The 15375-nt window shown below is 46.8% G+C and overlaps 1 protein-coding gene and 1 non-coding gene across 2 annotated transcripts in view; both read right to left on the reverse strand.

Moving 5' to 3' along the window:
- The window catches only part of Ephb1 (EPH receptor B1), a 280914-nt gene that overhangs the window by 126263 nt on the left and 139276 nt on the right, over positions 1 to 15375 (reverse strand). Inside the window, exon 3 of the mRNA XM_076867077.2 lies at positions 7277 to 7432. Within this exon, the coding sequence (XP_076723192.2) occupies positions 7277 to 7432 (156 nt within the window). The remainder of the gene's footprint in view (positions 1 to 7276; positions 7433 to 15375) is intronic.
- Trnaa-agc (transfer RNA alanine (anticodon AGC)) lies at positions 1852 to 1924 on the reverse strand. The gene has a single exon. It is a non-coding gene; the product is annotated as a tRNA-Ala (tRNA).

Consider the following 15375-nt stretch of genomic DNA (forward strand, 5'->3'; position numbering starts at 1 on the left):
CAGGAAATTGCAAGTTCGAGGCCAGCCTCTGCGACTTAGGAGGCCCTAAGCAACTTAGCAAGACCCTGTCTCAAAATAAAAAATTTTAAAAAGGAGGGAAGTGGCTGGGAATATGGCTCAGTGATTAAGTGCCCGTAGGTTCAATTCCTGGTACCAACACACACACACACACACACACACACACACACACACACACGGTCTATTTTTTTTTAACGTGTAACATGGATCATATGTCAGGATAAAATCAAGCAGCGCTCTGGGGTATAGAATAGGGCACACAATGTGACTTTTACTAAAGCTCTGGTCAGCAAAGGGTGAAGCCAATGATGGGTAGAACATCCTTCTGTAAATATATGTCACAAGCTCTCAATTAACAGAGGCAAACACTTGTGAAACGGTCTACTTTTGGAAGGTATTCAAAATCATCCCCAGTGTGCAGCATGTGGACAAATAGGCAGTTGCTAATTCATAGCACTGGATTCCTGTCTCAGGTGGAGCACTTGTCGCCACAGGGCATCCTGCCCTCTTGAGCTGGAGAAGCCCTCCCTGCAGTGGCAGCCCCAGAGACTTCCTCTTGGCTTGATTTCCTGCTAGGTGTGTGTGTGCGGGGGTGGCGGAGGGCACCATCTGGTGAGATCCATGACCTGTTTATATCCACTGGACCCTGAATCTGAGCTCAGCCACTTTGCTTCTGCCTCAGTTTCTCCCTCAGCCTCCCCGAGGCTACTCCAGTCTGACTGTGCTCCCTGGATTCCATTCTTTCCTCTTCCCATCACTGCTCCTGGCCCCCAGTTAATGCTGTACCTTGTAGGTCTCCACACTGCTCTGGCCACCTGAAAATGAAATGAAAATGGGGGCAGAGCAGGGGAGAGGACATTCTGAGAACGAGTGAGCGTCTCCCTTGGAACACTCAAACCCAGGCACACTCACAGGAGCACACTCAAATCTTACCCCACGCCTCCTCCTTCACACACACCTTTGCCCCCTCGGGCTCAGCCGGCTAACCCAGCACAGAGGACTGATGGGGAGGCCAGGCCCTGTGGTTCCAGTCAATGGAAATTCACACAACAGCCCTTGTCCCAGGATCACAAAGCAGAGGACAGGGAAACGTGACCTAATTCTCAAGCAGTATTCTCAAATGCTAGCAGCCTTCAGAACCACCTGCAGGGTGTGTTAGAACTGACTGCTGAGCTCCACCTCCAGAGTTTCTCATTCAGCAGGTCTAGGGAGTGGCTGAGAACTTAAGTCTAGCACGTTCCCAGGTGACAATGCTGGTTCAGGGACTGCATTTAAAAATCAATTAGTCTAAAGGAAATCATCATCAGCAAGCTTGTGGAGCATGACCCTGCCTGGAGAGCTCAGAGCAGCTGTATGGGACACTCACATATGACTCCCTGTCATCTCAAGGCCCTTCCCACCTTCTGGACCCTTTCCCACCCAGCTTGCCTAGAAAGACCAGGACCTGGGCACTGGAGCTGCCATAGTCCTGGGAAGTCCATGCGAGGGACATGGCCCCTGTGCTGCAAGGACAACTCTGATGCACTGTGAGGGTGCCCTGTGAGTTGCTCCCCTGAAAGAGAACTGCCAGCCTCTTAAAAGAAGGAATGCGAACGTCCAGGAGAGAAAGCAATGGGAGAGAAAGGAGAGGATTATGACCCCCTCAAGAGCAATAGTAATGGCAAATCCCTTTCATCGCCATGACCACCCACAACACCACTCTAAGAGCTCCCAAATTCTAGCTCTCATTGAAGTTGTGGCCCTGGAGTCAGACAGATCTGAGTTCTTTATACACACACACACACACACACACACACACACACACACACACACTTATTTTGTTTATTTATTTTTGTGTGGTGCTGAGGATCGAACTCAGGACCTCGCACATGCTAGGTGAGCGCTCTACCACTGAGCCACAACCCCAGCCCCAGATCTGAGTTCTAATCTGGGATTTCACTTACATTCTGTCATTTAATTCTCCAGACCTTTTCATTTGAGTTCTATCCTATCCAGTTTTCCCAATTGAGGAAGCTCATATTTAAAAAGGCTATCATTTGCCCCAAGTCATACTCTCGGGAGTCAAGCTCAAAAATCCCTGTTCTTGCCTTCAGGGGGACCTCAGAGAGTGGCTATCATGGTGCCTTCTCTTCTGAGGGGACAATAAAGGGGCTCCGAGGACAAGGTGACCTTGGAGCCCCTTCTTCATTCCATTTCTGCGCTCCAAACTGCAGAGGGACACCCAGTGCATTTGAAGAAGAAATAAAAGAAACAAGACAAGCACTGGCTTGCCTCTGTGATCCATCAAAATTTCTCCCATGTGGGTGACAGAAAAAGGGTTTTTGTGGTCAGAAATGTAACAAGGTAATTATTTTCACACCAGTCCTTCCGCATAGTTTTTCACAGATAGCAATTTTATAAGGCATAATTATCTATTTTCACCTGCTTCATAAATTCCTCCTTTCCGCTTTGTCCCCCTGGTAAACTAGAAATTATTCAAAACTGAAGCTGCGCATCGCAGCGTTTGGTTTCACGTGGCTGTGCACTTCCCTGTTCCTGTCTGGACACTCCCTCCGTCTGACTGACCTGGTCAAGCTCTACTTGCCATCTGACTCTGCCGTGGAGAGAGGAAGTAAGTCTCGCTTAGAGGAGTCAATGAACCCCTGCTTCCAGAGAACTGAGGGTCAGTCCTGTTGGCTTCTTGGTTCCTCTCATCCCAGTGAAGAGAGCATGGTAGGTTCCCTCCTCCTTGCACAGCATGCCTGGCTGCATGACAGTCCCCTTGTCAGGTATTTTCACCAGGAGCTTCCAGCTGAGGCGACTGTGTGGTTTGGGGCCACACAATGGGTTCCGCTGTGACGCTCAGAGAGGGAGTCAAACCTCGGCTCCTTCTGACATCCCTTTTATTTTCAGATCTCTAACATCCTCCCATACTGGAGGCTTTGATATCTGCAGCACTCTTCACACTTTCCAGGGATATAACTAAAGCAAGTTTTAACATCGATTGAGAGTTTACTATGAGCCAGGCACTGTGCCAAACACGCTCTAATATGATTTTGCTTAATCCTCATAACAACTCAGAAAGGCATACATTAGCATGAAGTTGTGAGACTGAAATGACAAACGTAAGAAAGTTGAGAGAGTAGACCAAGGTCACAGGGAAAGTAGGAGACACTGTCAAGACTCAAATGCGCATCTCTGAAGGGCCCAAGGCCATGATGATTCCATAAGCTTTACCAGGACCCACTTGAGACTGCAATAGTTTAGAGATGCCAGGACTCCTCTGAGATCTCAAGCACATTAATTGAACTTAAGGAGGGGTAGTAGGAAGCCTGGTTTACAGATGATGGGTCAGAAGCACAGGTAAAACAACTCGGGGCTTGTGGTCCCATCTAAAATGGGAGGGGGCAGTTTGGGGGACTGAGCCCTCAACCTGTGAGAGCCATCATTTCTTCTAGGCAGACAGTGTCAGATCTGAATTACCTTCGAGGACACCCAGTGGGTGTCCATGTGCAGAATTGTTTGCTTTGGTAGGGAGAAATCTCCATAGCTCTTGGAGTTCTGGAAGTTTTCTGTGTTGATTGGGGTGAAATGGCAGAGGAAAAACAAGCAACGTGTTTCTCCTACCGAGTGAGGAGGAAGGAGCTTCAGCAGAAGCTCAGCAAGCCCAAAGCTCAAGGTCAGTTCCGGCTCCTCAGCCCACAACTTTCCCAACTGTCCCTGCTGGTGGAGCAGCACGTGACCCTTGTCCCTTCCTCGGTCTCCTCCTTGCCTTAAGTGGCACACTGGTACTTTCTCATTGAAGGTGGTCCTCACTGTCCAGGTAGCCTGGCTTCGACAGCAAACAGGGGTGGGAAGGCACCTGTGGCCTGCTGTGGCTTCCCCCACAGCTCCCACCTCAGCCTTGTGGGGTCTGAGCCGGTATTGGGCCCGATGCTGAGCAAGAGAACCATCAGCCAGCATTTGTGCAGCAGTTCTAGAACAGTGGGCCTGGCCAGAGAAGGAAATAAGGAAGAGGAGCTGGGTGACCACAGGCCAGCAGAAGTCATGTGATGGCAAATTCGGAATTCAGAGCCCCAGGGTTCACTGTGTCACCTCTGAGGTCACCTAGAGCCCCACACTAGACCCTTCCACACTGCCTTGGGGTGCACCTGCACCCTGCTGAATCTACTAACAAGGTTCAAGGACAGGGTTGCCAGGGTCTCTCAGAGGAAAAGGGAATCCCTGGTTCTTGTAATTGATTAGAAAAGGAAGAAATGTTCAAATGGGGCAACATTCTCAAAGTTTAGTGGAATAAATGAACATTTAACACTATAAAAATACAGTGAATATATATGTGCTGGCCCCAAAAGATTAACAGGATTCATTAAAGATGTTCATTCTTAGTGTACTATGTGTTTTTGCAGCCTTGTAAGAGGGCACAATTTAAAGTTGTAATATTCTTTTAAAAATGTTCCTTATTGTTGGTGAGTGAGTGGACTGTTGACATCATCTCATTCATCTAGAGACAGCAGTAACAAGTCAGACCAGAGGTTCCTGGGAGTTTGAGGCCTCAGTTCTTGGACTCTCCTGACACTGCTCCCTCCTCCCACCCACAGGACCAGGACACTGTAGATGCTCCCTGTCCTGCACGTGTTAGAATGAACGTGCTTTCCTTCTTCCCCTGGAGTACCCCCTGTGCCGAGCCAGACCACAATTTAATTTTGGATGGGACAGATGGAAGACTTGTATTTACAAAGCGAATAAGTCCTCTCCTGCCCAGGCCCCAGCCAGTCTCTCTCAGGCTTGGCTGGGCCTCTGCACACCTGCCCTCTCTACCTGCTGGGCCAGATGGGGGCCCCAAGGCCACAGAGCAGGGCTGTGCCTTGCCTCAACCACTCCAGATATGCTCCTTGTATTTGAAAAATTATTTACTGTGGTGATGTGTGATGCCTTTTTAAGAGAACAGATGGCACCTCCAATTAGAATGCTTTAAAAGGAAACCCTAATGAGAATATAAAAGCCAACAAATTGACTTTTTCATACAGTACTTCCCTGGCACACAATAAATCAAATATATAATGAGGCTCAATAAAATAATAGCTTTATTTACACTTGTTTTGCCTGGCATGGTGTTGCACCCCAACCCTGCTCTCTGGGTCTCCTCAACAAGCACTGTGCCCCTTGCAGGTGGAGGTTGAAGATGGATGGTGCATTCAGGAGCTGTCGGGCCTGGCCACCACAGCTACGTGAAGATTGGAACTATCTATTTCTAGTCTGAGCCTGGCGCTCTATATCTGGGGGTTGAAGAAGCAGGGCTATGTAAAGGTATGGCAGCCGTGAGAGACACACAGGCAAGTCCAGCTCCATCCTGCTCTGGGTAAGAAAGGTGCTCCCAACCCCTAAAACTGGACTCAGGATATGGGTAGGTAGAGTGGATCTACCATGGATAGACTGGAGGCTTCATTTCTTTCCAGGAATTGGTCCTATTTGTTCATATACATCAGATAAAGTGGCTGGAAGATAAAGCTTCAGAAATAAACGAGAGAGGTGATAGAGCAAGGGGGACAGTTGCACATTAGCATTCTGAGCATCTGATCACTGGCCTCCCTTCCTTCTGGTAGCCTTATTCAAAAGTGGGTTGGATTTACAGGGTATGTCTGCTAAAGTGGGAAGCTGGAAGTCTCAGGCTTCTACGGGCATGAATCGATGTGCAGAGGGAGCCTGAATAGTGATGGGATCATGAGCAAAGGTGGAGGGGACTATGTTCAGGAGGTGAGCCATGAGACCCTGGGCAAATGCTCTGGACATCGAGGAGACTGGTTCTTAACCTGGATCCCCAAGCAGTAGCTATTTGGCATCCATAAGTGTCTTCTAATGAAGAAGCATTAAACAATGCTTTGAAGGCTCATGGGAGACCCTCCCCCAGTGGAGTTTCAGACCTCAGTGGAGGATACACCTCCACAGAAAGAAAGTTTGCAGAAATTGAATTATTTCTGTTAATCTCCACCCACCAGAGAAAGAGGTCTGGGGAAAATCAGTTTACAAGAGGATGAGCTTTTCCTCAGCTCAAATCTATAAGCATTGATCGAGCCCAGGACCTTGATCTAGAAGACACTTTCATTCCTCCTCTGTACCCAGCAAAGGTTACATTTGCTACAAGGAAGAATTTAGAAATTCTTCCACTCACAGTCCAGTTATTTTTTTTCTGTCCATCAAACGGCAAGTATATATGAAATGTCCCTCTGTGGCCTTGTGCCCTGGGGGTGGGTACGAGAGATAGGGTTCCCAGAGGTGGAAGGGATGATCCTTGCTCATAGCAAGTCAAGCCAGTGCATACAATGCAGAAAAGAAAGTTCTAGCATGATTAGAGGCTCACCTGGAGTATTGATCCCAGCCCCTGTTAGGAATACTGAAAAGAGAGATCATCACTATTTCAGACTGCAACCCTTAGGGAAAGAGGAACAAACTCCCTAGAATGCTGCACACAGAGAGAGTAGTGTCTCCTGCCTCCTGTGATTATGGAGGGAAGGCTTGGAGGAAATCACCCCTGACCCCGCCAGGAGAGCAGAGCTGCCTTCAGCTTTGGCTGGATGACTGGCTTTCCCTGTAAAGCAGATAACAAGTGAGGGGATGAATCTGCTGTATGTACATCCTTGGAATTAATGCCTCATAGATGCACTCTGTAGTCATCTTATGATCTTTTCCTTTAGAAGAACACAGGTGCTACACCATGCTGACATCAGGAGGAACATAGGACGATGAATATATGGTCCTGGCACAGAAGGACCCTCATTTGGTAGTGAGGATAAAACAATCACAGAGTAACTGGACAATTAATACAATCATGAGAGCATTAGGGGACGCATCATGGCAGATATATAGGAATCCCAGTGAAGAGAGGAGATTTTCAGCTGTGGGGACCAGGAGGGGATTGGAGGAGAAGTCTGGAAGAGTTTACTAAGAGTTGTTGCGGTATTCTAGTAGATCTTGAGTTTGCACTCATTGTACTCTCCAAGTTGGCATTTTAACCATCTGATGGCCAGAACTTGTCCTTCTGGGGTGAGAACTTGGCCCTCCCACCTAGTAGGAGTACAGAAGAAAGAACATAATCCTGACCTTGAGCAGAGAGAAGGGTTCCATACCCTGCAGCACAAGAGCTTTCTATTTCAGCACCACGGACAGCACTTCTGCATTGCACTGCAGGGAGAGGATGTCTTCTCTCTCCTGCCCGGGGGTCCACCACGGACACTGACAAGGACCCCAACCCCCCAGCCCAAAGCCCCTACGAGACACTTACTAGTGCATGCCACTTCCGGGGGATCAAAATCTGCTCGGTAATAGCCAGTCCGACAGGTGCAGATAGGAGACGCCTCTGAAGGAGAACGGCTGTTGGAGGGACAGTGGGAGCAGCCCTCAGCTTCCTGGCTGGCCTTGAATGTCCCTGCAGGACAGGCTGGAACACAAAGAGATTATGTGAGAATTAATGGAACAGTAGAGGTTTCCTGGCATTGGAAAGTAAGGGATTCTGCCCTCCTAAATGGGATATGGTGAGCACCTCATTTGGAGAAACTTCTCAATACTTGCAGTTCTTCGACCATTCATAGTGAAATACACTTTCCTGGAACCACTGGCCTCTCTCACTGGAACAATGTGAAAAATGATTCTTTCCTTTTAGGTGTGTCAAAGATTTAATTGATAAAAATGAATCTACTGTGTAGCTCTGTGCCTGGGACGTAAGTGCTCTGGATTACAGTTGGTTTCCTCACCTTTCTACCTGCTTAACAGCCAGGGCCTTGCCCTGAGCCATTCATTGGAGGAATCTAGCCCTACAGCCTCAGAAGGAAAGGGGTCCTGGTAGGCCGTGGACCAGATCTATGGTTCTCAAATGCCATGTTGCAACACACAGGAAAGCACAGTGAGGTGTGTTAACACACACGTGTTATGAACGACAGTAAAGGACTGAAACCCATGAGTGACTCTTTAAAAAGAAATTAAAGTGGCTTCAAGGTTACTGCCTTAACAACATGCTTCTCCCTTAATTGCATTTTGATGTGCTTGCAGGGGTGGGGCAGGAAAAGAACCGCTTTGCACACGGTGCACCAGCGAATGTGTCATGTACTTGGTATCATCTGTCATGCAGATGGCAAGGGGAAAGGTTGGAAACACCTGCTACAGCTCGGTGCCCACCCAAGATGATCTCACTTCGAAGCAGCTCTCCCTAGTTCACTGTGGGATCAGCTTAGGGCCATGTTCTGCATCATCTGCCTTCAGTTGGCCTCTTAGCCTTTGAGCATGTCTCCACTACAGAAACCCTCAAGTTTGGACAGCTGGTCTCCTTGCTGATCTCTCAAAAAGTGTGAGCCTGCCTGTCCTACTTCCCTGAGGCCTTCCTCACCATCTCAGTCCCAAACTCTTCCTGTCCCCATAAGACCTGCTCTGGCTCATCCTCCTTTGAGACTGGATAAAACTCACTGCTTCTTCAACACACCTCACTCATTCATGTGACAAACATTTACTGTCCACTTCCCAAGAACCTGAGCTTGGGGATGTGGCCCACTTTTAAGGACCTCTTGATCTATTATAGTCACACTGTTACATTACAATGTGATTGTTGCCTTACCAGAAGTACCATGAGAATGGCTTCTACTTATACAAAACTCATCTTCCCAAAGATATTGTTCCCTCCTGGAAAGGGCCGAGCATTCTTTAATAATAGCAGTAGCCACCATCTGCTAACTCGTCTTGCTAAGTGCTTTACATGTCTTACTCTATGGGGTGGCTATTATTATCTCCATTCTGCTAATGAGGAAATTGGGACCTGGAGAGGTTACAAAAGTTACCCAGGATATCACAGTGGGAGAAATGATAGTGATGATAGACATATAAGCTCTTTGAAAAACATCCACCACTTTTCTGCCCAGACAATAAGGAAGAATGGTTTCTTTCCTTGGCTGTGAATGTTTTCCCAGTCTGATGCTCACTTAAAGTGAGTAAATGGTTTCAGTTACTTTGGATGTGCCCTGGGGTGGGAGCCCATCCTGAGAAGCAACCTTTGTGAAATGGAATGCTCTGGAATGGTGTATTCTGTGTAATACAAGTTCTCTGGTTTTTTTTTTTTTTTAACACCTATTGTTTTTGCAAAAGGGGTCTGTGGTAAGATATTTTGAAAGTGTGAATCTACAAGGTTAATTTTGTTTTTTAATTGCAGAATTCCTCAGAACTTCACAAAATGAGAGGATATAGAGTATTATGTCTTTTTTTCACCAAAAAGCCCTTCTTTGCCAAGCATCCCCTGGGACTCACTTTCCATGAATACATGGTTAGATGTGACTTCCTAATTGTCAGGAAACAACAATTTCTGCTGTAACCCAAGTACAAGCAGACCACTTGCTGACCTCTCTCAGCACATTCAAAAGAAACTTCTCTGAAGAAAGAAAAAAAAGAAATTAGCTCAACTATTTACTAAATAATCAATCAATAAACCACCAAAGCAGAAAATCCTGAATGACAGACCCTGAATGTCCTAGAGTTTGGCTCCCTGATCTATCTTACCAAAGCCAAGCAAAAGCCTCCCCTACCCTCCTCCCCACCACCACCCCCACCTCTCCTTTTCATCTTTCCATATTCACTGTCTTCCTCTGTAGAACACCCAGCCCTTTTGGTTGTCATTCTCCAACAATTCTGACCCCTCCAAGTTTTGGAGCTAAGGTGCACAGACAAGCCCCGGCCCTGCTACCTGGTTGCAGAAAGACTCTTTCCTGGAAAGTGGCAGAGGACATGGCAGCTACTCAGGCATTTGTATTTGGTCCCTGCCACACAGTCATTTTCTTAATGTACCAGCCTAAGAAGAACGAAGTGTTTTCACTTTCTTTCCAGCACTCAAAGCCCTCCTCACTTTACATTTAATATGTTAACAGCACAATCATCCTGATATCCACAAGTGGCAGAAGGATTTGCAGAGCGCCTTTCTCTGAGATTTCTGATAGAGGATGGCAGTTCCAAGAGGCCACACGCGTAGGAAATGGAGAAGAGTGGGTCCCAGCTGGACTTTAGGGAAAGGGGCTCAGACAGAGGTGGGGTGAGAGGTGCCAGGAGGGGGTCTGACTCTTCCTCCCCAGAGAAGTAAGCCCTGGAATTTCTAGATCTGCTTTCTGTCTCTGCTGGTTCTTACTAGGGTGAACTCTAGCAAGTTATATAATCTTCCAGAGTCTCAGTTTGCTCATCTGTATAAAAGGATCCACAAGACATCCATCCTTCTCACAACTCCCCCGGGTCCCCAGAATTCAAGAAACTCAAATACCAAATGCAGCCACCAATAATGTGTGTGCCACCAATGCTGATAACCCTTCATCCCGACGGCAAAGTTAGAATACAAAACTCCGAATATAAATTTGCAGTTCCAAAGAGGGCAAATAAATCCTGGAGCCAAATGGGAAGAAGGCGTTTCTGTGTAGGTTATTTCTGTTTGGCTAATTGGTGAGTCATTAGATCTATAAAATATATTTTAGCCTATAATTACAGAATGGATGCATTTCCTCAATATTCAGATTTCATTAATATATTGTTAAAATCTGTGTCTAGGCATCTCCTAATTTATGAAGAAGCAATCTTCCTAAATTCACTTGTCCAACCTTCAGATTGTAACTTGTAACCACACTGGCCTTAGATTTTGTCATTGATTGAATGCTTTAAATAATGGTTCAAAGTGGCAGGCTAGTCCACAAATCCTCTGTAACTCATCTGGTATTAGACACCACTAATAAGAAATAGAAGTTAACAGTGTTGGTATTTTACTAAAAAATATGCCTTCCCTTGAGGGGAAAAAAAACAGTTTTAATTGGAACTTTGCAGTTAATGCTGACAAAGAACACATAGGCCAAGAGAAGCAAATGCAAATGACCCTCAAGGTCAGGTAAGTCACTTGGCACACACAGAATGCAGCTGGGGATGGGTAATATAGTAGGGAATGGTGGGGACTTTGGCAGCCAGGAGCCTGCACATCTTCTGTCTCAAAAATAATAAACACTGTGATCACCTACCCAAATACACCTTAGCACTTTCCAGCAATTTCAAGGTGGATAACACAGTTCTTTGCTTTAATATTTCAAACCTCAGGGGGTTGCCATTCTTGATACAGGATTATGGTCAGTGCTGTTCCTAAAGTTATGAGCTCCTCATTTCTGCCACCAGCCAGGTCTCAAGCCGGAGGGGAGGGCAGTGAGCAGATGGGGTTGTGGGATTTGGGGAACTTCACTCCTGATGAGGGAGGCAAGGGGTCGCTGCTTCTGCTACAGCAGTGCACATGTTCTAGCTGTGTGTGAACAGGGGACCCGTCATCCAGGATGCACACCTTTGGGGATCTTTCCTTGTAATGAGATTTCTAAGAAATGTCTTTTTGTGGCAGCCAGGAGGCAAGTTTCCAAAGGCAGAGAGACCCTGATCAAGAAGGACAAAGCCGGAGGAACTGGAAAATTAGGAAGGGAAATTGGGTCAGAAAGGGTCCAGCCTAGGACCTCAACAGGGAGAGTTTCATTTCTATTCCAGGAGGCGGGTGGGAAGAGAAGAGCCACAAACAGCTTGCTGTGCATCAGTGGAAGACCTTGTTCAGAGGGATACCTGTAAAGGAGGTTGTGTGTTGCTGACATGGATATGGCCCACAATTGCTTTGTTTTCTTAAGAAAGAGGGGAGGGGTTTTCTTCCCTTTCTTGCAAATGCTCAGAGTTCAGATATGAGATCCAGGCTAAATTGGCAGAGTCAAAGTAGCTGGGTACCCCCTTACACCTCCTTTCCATCCCTGACTTGAGCAGAGGGAAAGAGACAAGACCCTTACCCCACCCCTAAACCAATGTCTTGCTCCTTCTGCTAGGCAAAACACACACTTTCTCCTGCTTCAAGCAACAAGAGGCAGATCCACGTCACCTCTAGCTGGTATCCAGAAGGTCACCTTGAAACGCCCACCCAACTTCTCAGCGCCTCCAAGATGTAACAAATTACCCGCTGCTTACAATGCTCTTGAGGATGCCCCTCCCTTCCTGTCCCTGCACGAAGACGCCCAGTGACACTGAATCCATCACCTACAGTACTATTACTTTATAAAGAAACAGATTAAGTGTCTCATAAACAGAGCAGTGATTGAGATAATGGAAGGCGCCTCTCGCCCCATCTGCAGCATCAGGTTATGAAGCATTTCCAAGCAGCCAGGAAGAGGAAATTAATAGAAGCAAGAGGGAATAACCACTTTTATGCAATTTCCTCAGGAGATAGTGGACCATCTAATCTTTATTGGGGCCCTTTAACCTGTCACTCAGCACTCACCAGAGCCTCTTTAGCTCGCACAATTTTTCTTGATATCTAAGGAAGATAAGATGAAAACCTCCCAACATTATTTTATAATTTTTGAAGGTAGAGGGTGCACGTTGCTTCTGCCCCTCCTCCCTTGATGGAGGCCTCCAAAAACATTTTTATGCAGCAGAAATATAGGAGAGCTTAACTATTCCCAGTGCATGGTCCAGGGGGTCAGAGCTATTCTGCAGGAAGAAAGTCTCTCCTTGCATTTTAAATGTGGTTCTTTCCTCCACCACTGCCTCCTGTCCTTGCTCTTTCTTTTTAATAATCTGATTACTTCTCCTGATCTAATTTTTTTCCCCCAAATGAGTTGGCAAAGGTTCATGCCAATGAATATTCATCCGCTGCTTAAGAAACGGGTGCCATTTTCTCCAAGCAGGTGCAGCCCAGCAGCTGGCTCTGGGAGGTCTGCCTGCCTCTCGGGGTGACAGTGAGAGGGGAGAGGCACAGGCTTCAGCCCAGGGCTCATTGCTCCCTGGACCTCCCCTTACCTCCATGCTTTGCTCCCACTCTCTAAAGAAGCCAAAGTGCCTCTCATGGCTGCTGCTAAGAATTGTGGGTATAGGAAGAGGTGGGTGTGGAGGAGGTGGGTCACAATTCTGCACAGCTCTTCCCATAGGTCTCATTGATCCTGGCATCTAGAGTCCCTCTTGCAGCCAAATGTCTCCGTCACCTTCGTGTTACTGGTGGCTAACACTATGGGTTCTTGACTCTGAAAGTCCAGACAAGGGTCTCCCTGACACGTGGTGCCACTGAGGTGCCTGTGCTGGGATTCCCCTGTTTACTCTCCAAAGTGACCTCTGTTTTTCCCCTGAATAACATTGGGACATACCATGGGGACCCAGGGCCTTAGGGGGGCACCCAGTTCTCCTTATATTCATGGCAATGCTGAGAAAGCTGATAGCAAAGAAGTGGTGACCTCCATCCAGCTACTGTTCTAGCTCTCTGAAAGTCGGTGCAAGGTTTTGTCATCTCTATATTGTCCTTTCTCTCATGCTTAGCACATAGGCATGCTCATTCTATGGCTAATTGACCTGAATGTTCATCAAAGGCCTGCTGTGACGAGACCCAGATGGTAATAGCTATGATAATAATAACAACAACAATAAATATGATCTTGATATAGAGTGTGTGAGGTGATGGGCACTTCCAAACAAAGTGTGTACCCTTATAGATTTCCAGCAGTGTTATTTGATGATGCCTATTAAAAGCTTCGAGATATTCCAAGCTTTGATTCAATAATTCTACTTCTAAAGATTTATTCTAAAGAAAAGGCAAGCAGATGTGAGAAGAGAGTTCTGTTCATGGATGTTCATCACAGTGTTATAACAAAAAAGGAGGGAAGAAGGGAGGGAGAAGGGAAGAAAGAAGGACTTAGAAGTCTAAAAAGAAGGTATTCCCTAAACAAATTATGAAACATTTATGTAAGGAAATCTATACAGCCATTAAAATTTTGTCATGAAAATATTTGAAAAATGGGTTTGAAAACTATATATGTAGTATGAACTTCATTATATGCACACACACCATGCTCACTAAAATGAAAAATGTGAGTGGTGGTATTACTGGTGATTATGGCTTTTCTGTTATACACACACACATACACACATATATCCACACACATATATGTATTTATATGTTCAAACCTTTGATTCAACTATATACATATATGTATGTGTGTATGTATGCCTTTCATAAACAAAGAAAATCTCATTCACTACATTTATTTCATTATTATTATTATTATTATTTTGGTACCAGGGATTGAACCCAGGTGTGCTTAACCACTGAGCAACATCCACAGCCTTTTTTCTTTTCTCTTTGGAGGCAGGGTCTCACTGAGTGACTCAGGGCCTTGCTAAGTTGCTGAGGCTGGCCTTGAACATGCACCATTGCACTCAGCTTCATTCAGTGCATTTTGGAAATTTTCAGAAGACACAGAAGTATGGATGTCCAACTCTGATCCCCGGGGGGCTGAGCTGGGCAGGGAAGGACAGAGAGGGCCATGTACTGGTAAAAAGTCTACAGGAAGTGCTTGTGCCAGAGGTCTTTAGAGGAAGGAGAGAGTGAAAGGGAGCTGGGAATTCTGGGGGAAATCCCATTTGGGGAAGAGCGGATGTAGGAATGGAAGCGTGAGGCCAAGGGAAGGGAGTGCACCAAAACTTAGGGACACAGGACCCCAGCTTCCCTGGGAAACCGTGCAGGAGCCGTAACTGTGTCCAGGACCACAAAGCATTTAGAGGCCTATGGTGGGAGGTGGGCAGGGGCATTTTCCTCTCTGTACCCACCTGGGCATGTGAAGCCAAATAGGCCTCTAGTTCTTGCCTCCCTGGGCCTGGTGCCAGCCGTAATGGCCTGTGCAGTTGGGACACTTAGCTCTGTCAGACACTTGTTATCACTCATGGTGACACTTGCTGAAATTGATGAATAGAGCAGGCCTCATGACATAGACCAGACTGTGACTAGCAGTGCTCTTGGGCTGCACAGAGAGTAGAAGCCATGAATGTAGAATGTAGCAGGGTGGAAGTTGTTGAAGAAGTGGGGTCAGGGTGGGGGGGGGTGCTTTGCCATGATGGAAAGGGGAGGTCATGGGTCAAGATAGGTGGAGGAATAAGGTCCCAAGAGGAGAAGGGTAGGTCCTCAGGTCCTCATTGCTGATTGCTTCCTATAACACACCAGAGCCAAGGCCCTTTCTAGCAGTGGGAAGCTGATTTGGGCATCAAAGCCTCTTAGAAACAAGTCCAGGACTGGACACTGTAATCCTGGCTCAAAGCCAGTGGTTGGAGAGTGGGGATAGCCAGAAAGCAAGCCCAGGTAGCTTCTAACGATCTAGGTCAGCGGTTCTCAAGGTTGGCTTAAGGCCAGCACTGCCATGGACTGAACATTTGCCCCCTGCCCTTAGAATCACATGCTGGTATTCAGAGGTAGGGCCTATGGGATGACGTATGGAGCCCTCATAAATGGGATTAGTGCTCTTATAGGAAGAGATGGAAAACAGCTTGCTTTCTCTCAATTCTCGGCCTTGTGAAAATAGCAGAAGGCAGTCATCT

Source organism: Callospermophilus lateralis, chromosome 10, assembly GCF_048772815.1.
Source record: "Callospermophilus lateralis isolate mCalLat2 chromosome 10, mCalLat2.hap1, whole genome shotgun sequence".
Classification (NCBI taxonomy): Eukaryota; Metazoa; Chordata; class Mammalia; order Rodentia; family Sciuridae; genus Callospermophilus; species Callospermophilus lateralis.